General features: G+C 37.7%; 1 protein-coding gene across 3 annotated transcripts in view; it reads left to right on the top strand.

Annotated features, from left to right (window-relative positions):
* Nucleotides 1–11531, top strand: part of vps50 (VPS50 EARP/GARPII complex subunit) — a 164146-nt gene that overhangs the window by 75600 nt on the left and 77015 nt on the right. For all 3 annotated transcript variants that reach the window (XM_059012400.1, XM_059012390.1, XM_059012389.1), the window contains one exon: nucleotides 2179–2311. In XM_059012400.1, the coding sequence (XP_058868383.1) occupies nucleotides 2179–2311 (133 nt within the window). The remainder of the gene's footprint in view (nucleotides 1–2178; nucleotides 2312–11531) is intronic.

Raw genomic sequence — 11531 nt, 5'->3', positions numbered from 1 at the left:
TGAGATGGGGTTGCCGTGTGCCATGTAGGAGAAGCTGAAATGAGACTGAACCACTCTTCCATGCTGAACTTGCCCCATGATATCACCGATTCGAAGGGCAGCCTTTGCATCTTCCACGGCTTTCTTTGCCACCCACTTTCTTCCAGTTTTCACCACAGGTGCTGCTCCCTTACGCATTTGTTGTATGAATCTACTAATGTCATTTCCAGTCTGACCTTGGCGCACTTAAACTCCTCAGTTAGCACAGAGACTGGTAACTGCAGTATTCCTTTACCATAAGGTCCCACTCTGCTGAGGCACCGTGGAACTCCCAATCATTTCCTGACGTATGAACTGATTAAATCTTCCAGCTTCTCAACTGTTGTCACAGTCTGGCCACAGCAGCCTTGGCAGTAGACCAAACTGAAAGCACCAGAGTTTCAGTTTGCCCAGTAAAGCGCTGCTGTCTATGCTCTTTAGCCCTTCTGTTGCTTGTTTTCTAACTTCACCCACATGAACTGTGTCCTTTAGATTCCCGTCGTACCATCGCCCAAGACTTTTCACTGGCTTCTCAGACACTGTTGGTATTTGCCTCTCCATTAATGTAGAACATTTTATCTACTACTTTACCTTTAATTATAGAGAGATGCTCCTTGATTTAGTGGGCTTGAATTGCATTTGTGCCCATTCAATTTTATTGGTTAATTTGCCCAATAACCGATTAGTGCAGGCTACTGTTGTAGTCATGGTTGTCATGACATCCATGAATGCTCGAATTGGTGGTAGTCGTATTCCAGAAGCCAAGCACTCTCCTCTCACTACCCATTTTGATGTCCTAATAATTACTTGCCATGGTAAAAGCCAGTGTAGAAATGGTGCATCCTGCCATCATTCCAACTTCTAGGCATTGCCATGTAGTGCTGAATACTGAAGTTGAAAAACAAAATTGCAAATCTCCAAAGTAGGCTTTCACTAAATTTGTTATTGTCATCCGTACACTGAAAAAATCAAATACTGCCCAAAGAAGTTAATGTGGCACTGAACCACGTGCATTAGCCAAATCCAGGAATGTTGCATGGAGCTCCTTCCTCTCCTTTTTAGCTGATTGAGTTTGTTGCCAGATCACGCTGATGTGTTCTAAGCATCCTGGGAAACCTGGAATGCCCGCTTTTATACTGAAGTGTCAATGAAGCAGTTCTTTAATAAGTAAGTTAACAATCTCTGAGCAATAATGCTGAACAAAAGTAATAATAAAAATAATCTTTATTTTTATATAGCGCCTTTCATAGTGGACCACCATCACAATGCGCTTTATAAGACACGAGACAAGGGTGGGTGAACTATGCATCAGCTGCAGAGTCACTTACAACAACGTCTCACCCGAAAGACAGCGCACAAGGAGTCACACAATGAGTCAGTGGCTGAGTTGGGATTTGAACCGGGGACCTCCTGGTTCAAGCCTGTTTCTTTAACCACTGGACCACACAGCCTCCTACCACTATAATGCACAGGGTGTGTGCAAAATGTTGAATAGGACAGACAGGCTGCCACTTATTACACTGTAAGGTTAATCTATTTGTATACAGTTTTACTTAATCGTAATTACATTGCGTAACTTTTTATATTTGCAATTCTTTTGCAGTTGATTGTGGAGTATGGGGATGATGTCACTGTCCAATTAATGTGGCTTTATTGCATCCTGTGAAACAAATGCTAGATCATTTAAATATTACACATTGACATTTATAGTTAAAAAAGGTGCTTATAGTTGAGGTATATAACTTAATTATACTGTAAATTAAAGCAGGGTTTTAAAGGTGAAATGAAAATTTGGCACCCTTTAAATAAAACATTTTAGCATTTTTAAGTCACTTGGGAAATCTTAAAACATAATGTCAAGTCACACTTAATTTACCTTTCTTGTTTCAATGTATCACTATGTTCAATTGCAAAGGGAGCTTTATTCCATTATGTTAAATTATAATCTAAATAAAGAACAGTGGAATCTTCTGACATGGCCCCTGGTGGGATTGCTTCAGATGCTGGTTATGAAAGCTTTGCTGAGCCCTTCTATGATGATAATCAATGTATTTATTTTTTATATGTGAATCAGACAAATTCAGAGGTGTATTATATTTATGGAAGTTGTAAATTGAGTTGGGCTATAGTGTCTCACTGGACTGGTCTTATTTTCCACAGCATATTACTCCAGACAGCTACATTCCCTGCCTTTCTGATCTCTGCAAAGCCCTCTGGGAAGTCATGCTCAGCTACCATAGAACTATGGAGTGGCATGAGGAGCATGACAATGAAGAGACAGTTCCAGCCTCAGGTAAGCAATGCTGTCAACTGAAGACACTGTTATTTAATTTTTAAATAGAATTTAGGGTTTCAAATGTAAAATGGGTACAAAACATGCATACATTTACGAAACGAAACAAAGATTATATATTATATATATATATATTATATAGGTAACAAAGTGTTTTTAAAATGTACACAATCAAAAGTTAAAAAAATTATGGTGTTTTATACTGTAATTCCATCTGAGGTCTACATTATAATTAGGGCTTCTGTTCGGTTTTTATTAATTTCATTTTTCGTTGCTTATTTTTAGCTGTTTTCAAGGTTTATGTAAATCTGTTATTTCGGGGCTTTTGCTTATTATATACTGTATGAAATTATTGTTTACGGTTACTTTCCTAAATACTTGGGCGATTTTTTTTATGTAAAAATATCTATAGCAGTAACTCGACAGTACTTGCACGCTTAAGTTGTACCTTCTTTCCTTTGCTTCCATGACGAAATCCCTATGGTCACAGGCACATTCTTCTGGGGTTTTTGTGTGTAGGCATTTTTTTACATTTCGCCACAATTTGCAATTCTGTTTTAAATTTTCAGTATCTTAACTGTAATACAGCTTTAAATCCTGCGAACCAGCCTCCATTCCTAATTGTAATCTTGTTTTAAATCTCACAAGCGGTCTCCATTAGAAATGTAGGAATGTGCTGCCACTCAGTAGTTGGGGTGGGTTTAAAGTATTCAGAATGAATCAATGATAGATACACGTCAGGAAGAAGGGACATTTCTCAAACTCAAACTCAAGGGAGGTTTTTTTTTGTATTATTATTATTATTATTATTATTATTATTATTATTATTATTATTATTATTATTATTATTATTATTATTTTTAATGGGAAATTGAGTAACCATTTCCACTGTTTTTCTGGAGTTTTTTGGCTATACATGTTTTTTTTGTATCAGGGTTTTTTTTTATCAGTTTTTATCGGTTAAAACCGAAATTAGAGGCCCTAATTATAATACATGCCCTGTCATCTGTTTTTCTCTCAGATTTGACACTAGTAAGGCAAAAGGGAGAGAAGCGAATTGAGAGAAGAAAATGTAGTTGAATGTAGTGCAATAGGGGTGAAAGAGAAAAAAAGAGAAAAAAAAAACAGTAATCAAACCCTGGTGTTTATTTAGGTCAAAGGCTTGTGTTTCGTAAGACCAAGATAGACAGACTGATTTGTCATTTAGATTTGATGTGCTTGCCTGCCAGTCTTTCGATTTGTGATTCTTCTAAGGAGTACTGCATGTAAAGCATAGATCCCCTCTCATATTAGGTGAAGCCCAGTTTGGTCTGTGTAATGTTTACAAAATAAAAGGCGAGTTTGAATGAACAAGTTGCCTGCTTGATGTTGAAAAAATATGTTTCTGATCTCATAATCAAATGTCACAATTAACAAATAACATTTAAGACCGACAAGCAGTGTATGCTGACAGCCTTTACCTTTTTGTTAGGTTTGTTTGTTCTATTCTTCACCACAGTCTTATTAAATTAAGTTGAACTTTTTTCCAGTGGTTTATTCACAATTCGTAAACGTTCTCTTTTTAAACAGAATCGTTCCCAGTATGTCCATTCGGACCCCAGTCTCCCGCCAGCATTCTAGGGGTGCAAATGCATGTCCAGGATTGGTGAACCCAGACAGACTAGCAACCAACACTCCCCCACTGCTAGCTAGTGGCGTGACACAGCAAAACATTATGTAATACAGAAACATAAAAGACAAACAGACAGGACAGTCAATAAGTCCTGCAACGATGGAAATTGCTGGGTCTTTACAATATTGTAGCATTGAGCGTGCTGTGGGTTCTACCAAGATACAGTGCAGCTGGGACAGCGGCAAAGGTGTAACATTTAAATAAGCGACTCATTTATTTTATTTTTTTTTATAATTTATTCGTTGCCAATTAGTTTTTATTATTTTCTCCCTAATTTGAAATGCCCAATTATTTTTTAGGCTCAGCTCACCGCTACCACCCCTGCGCTGACTCGGGAGGGGCGAAGATGAACACACGCTGTCCTCCGAAGCGTGTGCCGTCAGCCGCCCGCTTCTTTACACACTGCGAACTCACTGTGCAGCCGCCTCAGAGCTACAGCGTTGGAGGACAACGCAGCTCTGGGCAGCTTACAGGCAAGCCCGCAGGTGCCCGGCCAGACTACAGGGGTCGCTGCTGCGCGGTGAGCCGAGGACACCCTGGCCGACCTAACCCTCCCTCCCTCCGGGCGACGCTCGGCCAATTGAGCGCTGCCCCCTGGGAGCTCCCGTCCATGGTCGGCTGTGGAATAGCCTGGACTCGAACCGGCGACGTCCAGGCTATAGAGCGCATCCTGCACTCTAGCGAGTGCTTTTACTGGATGCGCCACTCGGGAGCCCCTAAGCGACTCACCTTTAATAAAGTTATAATAGATATTTTAAAGATGGATACACTTTATTATAGTCACTGTTTGTAATTGTATTATCAATACAGTCACTTATTCTTGTTCTTCCTTCCACATTTAAATGAGAAAGTAAGCATGTGGAGGATTTAAAAGCCCATTTAATTATTTCACAGCCAAACCGCGTAAATTAAACTGATTTTATTATTATTATTATTATTATTATTATTATTATTATTATTATTATTGAGTATTGAGTATTGTTATTACAGTATACCTTTTATTTATATCACAGTCTGGTCTTACTAGTAGAACGCCCTTAGTGCTTTTAATCTGCAGTCTTTGAAATTTCAATTTGTTTATGTTTGTGAAATAAACATAAATTATGTTATAAATTATGTAAAGAAAACTGGGGTGTTTGGAGGCTAGGGAGATATAATGATTGTAATGTTCAAATGGCAAGTAAGAGACTAAACATGACATCCAAGAAAGATGAAACATGCACAAAACAAAGATAAGCATTACAAAATTAAACTTCCATACCTGTCAATATTCATTTTAAAAGAAGGAATTATTTTGATAATGGGGTATACTGTACTGCACGCTCCATATGGATAGCACTGGCTAACGGGAAGGTAATAGAGTAGGCTATCCATGACACAGGTTTATTATGAGATTTGTTCTGTGAAATTAGCTTGCATCATCCTTTTTCTTGCTTTACTTAGATATGATTGCTGTGTGAGATGGCAGGAAACCAAGTACTTTTTAAAGTTTCAATTTGAGCTCAACTTGCTTGTTGTGTAAAAGGTCACGAGGAGCATGCTCAGTGGATGTGTCAAAAATGTTTTTTTTTTTTTGTTTTTGTTTTTTTTTTAGCATTTTTAGTTGGGGCGTTTATGTTTTATATTACTGTTATTAACGTTGTGTGCCAGTAAACAGAAATTGCATCCAACTGATGGTGGCATAATCCATCAGTCTTGGTGTTGCTGTTAGACACCTTATATAGATGTTGGACCAAATTTGAAGTGTGTTACTGCTCTTATAAAATTGTCTCCCATCCTGTTTATTAAAATGTTAACAAATGAAATAAATTATTCAGTAAAGGTTATATGCTGCAGTCTAGCATGCACATTTTCCTTGTTATTCCCAGTTGGGGATATAGCGGAGGTATTCGTATTTCACACTTAAGACATGTTTTATATATATTTGGAGAACCGCTTATCCAGTTGTTATGAAACTTGGTATTACAATTATTTAGCTTAAGTTATTGAGAATATGCGATTCTAGAGATATATGAGGGTGTCCATCTGTGCATCACTTACATGTTTCATATATCTGGCAAACCACTTATCCAATTGCCTTGGTATCAACATTATTTAGGAAACGTTTTTTGCGAATATGAGATTCTGCAGCTAAAGAGAAATGTCTGTCTGTCTGTCCATCCATCCATCTCTCTATGTCACAGTTACTGACATATACAGTGACTTGCAAAAGTATTCAGACCCCTGACCAATTCTCTCATATTACTGAATTACAAATGGTACATTGAAATTTCGTTCTGTTTGATATTTTATTTTAAAACACTGAAACTCAAAATCAATTATTGTAAGGTGACATTGGTTTTATGTTGGGAAATATTTATTTTATAAGTATTTTATAATTTTTATTTTTATAAGTATTTATAAGTATTCAACCCCTGTGCTGTGGAAGCTCCTAGTTTACACCGATGAAAGAAATTGCCCTAACGAGGACACAATTACCTTACCATTGGCCTCCACCTGTGAACCATTAAAGTTGCTGTCATATTTTCTGGATAAAAACCCCACTGTTGAAGGATCATTGGTCAGGCTGTGAATCTGAAGGAAAATGAAGACCAAAGAGCATTCTACAGAAGTTAGAGATAAAGTAATACAAATGCATAGATTAGGGAAAGGGTACAAAATAATATCCAAGTGTTTGGATATCCCAGTGAGCACAGTTGGATCAATAATCAGGAAGTGGAAGCTGCATCATACCACCCAGGCACTGCCAAGAAAAGGCCGTCCCTCAAAACTCAGCGCTTAAACAAGAAGGAGACACAGAGAGGCCAACAATCACTTTGAAGGAGCTACAGAGTTCAGTGGCTGGGAGTGGAGTAATGGTGCACCAGTCAACCATATCAAGAGCTCTGCATAACACTGGCCTGTATGGGAGGGTGGCAAGAAAGAAGCCGTTACTTAAAAAGTACCATCTGAAAGCACGTCTGGAGTTTGCCAGAAAGCATGAGAGTGACCCAGCTGCGATGTGGGAAAAGGTTTTGTGGTCAGATGAGACCAAGATAGAGCTTTTTGGCCAAAACTCAAAGCACTACCTTTTTAAGTACTTGAAATATCATTTTCTATTTTTTTCTTTTATATATATATATATTATTTCTTTAAGGCATGGAGCTGTTGTTTGTACCGTCTTACGTGATCAGATGCATCACAGTAGATCTGTTGCTTGAACTGCTGCTGTTGCATTTGTCATTTCTTCTTGAAACATAACATTCCCTTAAGCATTTATAACCCAGATGTGTTGACTGTGCACTTACCTCATTCTAATTTCATGTGCAAAGGACAAACACAAAAGTATGAATATTCACAGTACAGAAATGTCAATCTGTAGTTGAAATACTTTGCAAAAGATGGAGGACTGCTGAATTTCAGAATCTTACCAACTAATCACTCACTATATTGTTGTTTCACCAATATGTTGCCAGGTTCACAAGCCGTTTGGTTCTTTGTTTTTAATTTGAGATTCTGTTTCAACAGACAAGTAATCAATATCTCCATGCTAAGGATTAGCCTGTAACATATAAAATATTAGCTTCAAATGCAATTCTCTCTTCAGTTCTAGCTACCCTTACTTATATATATATATATATATATATGTTCCTGATCTCATAGTCAAAGCAACTTAACACACATTTATCAAAGAAATTAAATGTAAAAAAAAAATTGAACCATGTACGACTGCAGATGTAACAAGAAAATGTAATTTGAAGCTAATCTTTAGTAAATCTGGAGCAGACATGAATAATGAAAAGTTGTTACTTTAACAAAAACAGACAAAAAAAATACATGGCCACTCTATATGCAAACTGCAAATCTACAAATCATCAGCAACTGCAATATAATTTTTTTAAAATATAATTTGCACCTTAGATTGATGAACACCCATGTATGAGTTTTAATTGGGTAATATCAAGATGGATATGGGCTGCACACCCATTTCTCTCATCCTGTTAGCATTAACTAGCACAAAATTGGACTGATTTTATTTCATCTGGGAAGTGTAGAATAATTATTTCGTGAGCTTTAAAAAAATTTTTTAAAAAAGATAATAAAAAATATCCTCTTTTTAGTATTCACAGGATCAAAACTAATTTCAAACCGGATTGGAACAAAACCCCAGAATGGAATGGATCTCCAGGGGCCTGCGTTATGTATCACTGAAGTATGATGACGGAGGAACTGTATTATTCTATATCAATACTCTGGGTGGGAATTTTAAATTAAAATATTTTTGAGTACACATTCAAAGTCCTTTATTGCCAGTGCAATGGCATGTAGAGTAAGGTTTATGGATTCCCTCTGCTGGAGCCAGTGGGGCAGCAAGGGAGACTGATTGACACTCATGGTTAATGCTGAATCACATCTCCCCAAAGATACAGACTTGTCAGCCGCTTAATGCTAGTTTATAATGTATGGATTTTATAAACGTTTATTATTAGTAAACTAAACAGAAGTGTTTACATGTTTAAAGTTGGCACCCTTAACAATAACTGTTCACTTTTTGTGAAGTGTTGGTAGATATTCCAGCTACTGAATCTGTCATCCATGCTTAGCGGAGGCCATTACTATTTTGGGGTGCGAAGTGCGGACCCACAGAAATGGTTACTAAAGCTTTTTTGAAGATTGTGGTGGCAGGCCTTAACACTTTGCGGTCCTGTGTCAGACCAGGTCCGACATTACAATGTTCCCTTTCCGGTACATACTCATAGCCGCGGCACCACAGAGATAACACGGCCATAAACAAACAAGATAAATGATTCTGCATCCAGCGCTCAAAGAATATCATGGACATTTGCAGAGCTTTTTGAGATGTTATAGTAATACAATAATGACTTGGGTCGTATTATTGAGGAGTTTGGTGATATGACGAGTGATCAGGAGATTATTTATCAGTATGCATGACTATGAACTGGTATGTGTATTTTATCTTGCTCTTAATTGTATTAATACTTGTACTGTGATTCTTGAAATATATTTTTGTTTACGACTGTAAGTCGCCCTGGATAAGGGTGTCTGCTAAGAAATAAATAATAATAATGATAATATGTGAAAAATACAGCGAACAAGGGGTGGGGCGGGGCTGGAGATGCAGTACTGAGTGTCCTGTTGATATGCAGTGCCTTTTAAACCTGTTTTACCGTGAAAAAAATATACTTTTAAACAGCACGTTTAATATAAACTGCGTGTGTGAAAATAAATTGGATGCACTGAATAAATGGTCCGCAAAGGGTTAACGGATGAATTGCCCCTTCTAGAATCCAGTCTGTAATTTCTACAAATCCCCAAGTTCAGCAAGTTCCATTGATGTTGTTATCTTGTTTCTTCTGTCATCATTCAATCTGGGTCCTTTTGACATTTCATAACCATTGATTGTAGCAAATATACTTTTTTTGGGCACAAAATCTGGCTTCTTAGTGCAAAGATCTAAGATGAACATCACAGTGTGTTAACTTAAAAGGTTAAATATTTTGAAAAAGCATCTTTTTCAGGCTCATTTTTTGATCTTGAATCAGTCAGTTCTCTATTCCATGTGGCATTCATTTTCTGCTTTTTATAGAATTAGTTGTCTAGAGGTCAGTGAGAATTGAACAAAAAAAAAAAAACATGTCCACATGGCTGACTGAACTAAAAGCTTTTGTGCAGTGTTTCAACACCAGATCCACCTTCTTGCCCAAGACCTCGATGATGTTAAACAGGCCTCTCTGCCCGCACCTTCATTAATGTTTTACCCTTTGAGAAGTGCCTTTTTGTTCGACATACATGTGAACTTTAAGTTGTGTGAGAGCTAAGACTCGTGGTTTAGTTGTCTGGCAACCCATATTGCTTTCTTGTTCATTAACTGACATATTTTAACCTTTGATTCTATTCTTACAGATATATCTTAAGAACATAAGAACGTTTACAAACGAGAGGAGGCCATTCAGCCCATCTTGCTCGTTTGGCTAATCTTCTTATCATATGTGTTGTTCTTTGATTATTAAGGTTATAGCTAGAAAAATTATTCCATAAATCCTACCTGCCTTTCCTTGAATTCGCTTTACAGATCTCAAATATTCTGTTTTGAAAAAAAAACTCTTTGCAAACATTTATTTTCATATTAATAATGGTCAACAATAGGTTAAATAGTTCTCTGTTTGCAAGTCTTTTTGCACTTCCTCAGTCATTTCACCTGCACAGTGAATTTGTCCTCATCCCTTCAATGCCTTCTTTACTTTTTTTAACCAATAATCTGCTTCCCTATATGACTGATATTCTATTGCAGCCAGTAACATGCTTTGACCCTAAAGACACTGCAGAGGTGAAATGACCAAGGAAGTAAAACAGAAACAAATTTCCTTGAAATAAGGCATGAAAACTGAGGACTTTTTAAACCTAGTGTTGTACCAGATAAAACGTTATTATAGTAAGTGAAAATGCATGTTTTCTGTTGCAGATAGAAGTAGTGTAAAACCTGTGTAATCCACCGCCTCTGCACACTGGCATTCTGTCCCCACTAAATCTTTATGGAAGTTAATGGTATGATCTGCTCTACAATCCTTAACCTTTTTGCATATGGGTTTGTATAGCTAGAAGTAAGGAAACCATCTAGCATATAGTCTCCCTCACTAGAATATCATCCTTATATTGTCTGTGTCTCAGATTGTATCCACTAAGAAGAATATATATTTTTGTCAGAAGCAGCTAGTTATCAATCAATCAATCAATCAATGTTTATTTTATATAGCGCCTTTCATAGTGGACCACCATCACAAAGCGCTTTACAAGATAGTGAGGAACAGTGCATAATACATTAAATACAGAGCATAGGTACATTAAATACAAACAATAAAAAACAATGCAAATACATTACAGGCATAATACATTAAATACAAGGCTAGGATGTGAATTCTAAACCTGAAATAGCAATTTAGACAACAGCTAATAACAGATATCAGGCTTAATCAAGAGCGCCCTCCAAGTGTGGTGCACTTTTGCTTGGGTATAACAAGCAAGCCAGAGTCAGAGGACCTCAGCCTGCGTGCAGGGACATAGCGGGTCAGCAGGTTGGAGAGATACTCTGTACCTGTGTGATGAAGGGCCTTGTAGACAAGCAGGAGAATTTTGAAAGTAATCCTGAACTTTACAGGTAGCCAGTGCAGCTGGGCAAGACGGGGTAATGTGATCATGTTTTTTACATCTGGCAGCAATATTGAGATTCTTGAGTTGAGTTTTCGATCATACTAGAGAAGTACAGATTTGTTAGTGTTGGAAATTGTCAGAAATCCAGGTCTCGATGTCTTGGATGCAAGCTGAGAGCCGGACCATAGCAGAGGGACATCCAGGGTCAAGTTTTAGGTAGAGCTGGGTGTCATCTGCATAGGAGTGAAACATGAGGCGGGTGAGGTGACCCAAGGGAAGCGCGTAGATGCTGAAGCGAAGGGGCCCGAGAACAGACCCTTGAGGGACGCCGCAAGTGACCGGGTTTGCGTCAGCACTGCTTCCATCATAGAAAACATACTGCACGCGTCCAGATAGGTA

The sequence above is a fragment of the Acipenser ruthenus genome, chromosome 3, assembly GCF_902713425.1.
Source record: "Acipenser ruthenus chromosome 3, fAciRut3.2 maternal haplotype, whole genome shotgun sequence".
NCBI lineage: Eukaryota > Metazoa > Chordata > Actinopteri > Acipenseriformes > Acipenseridae > Acipenser > Acipenser ruthenus.
Note: the sequence above shows the minus strand (reverse complement) of the source record. Positions and strands in the feature narration are given on the sequence as shown.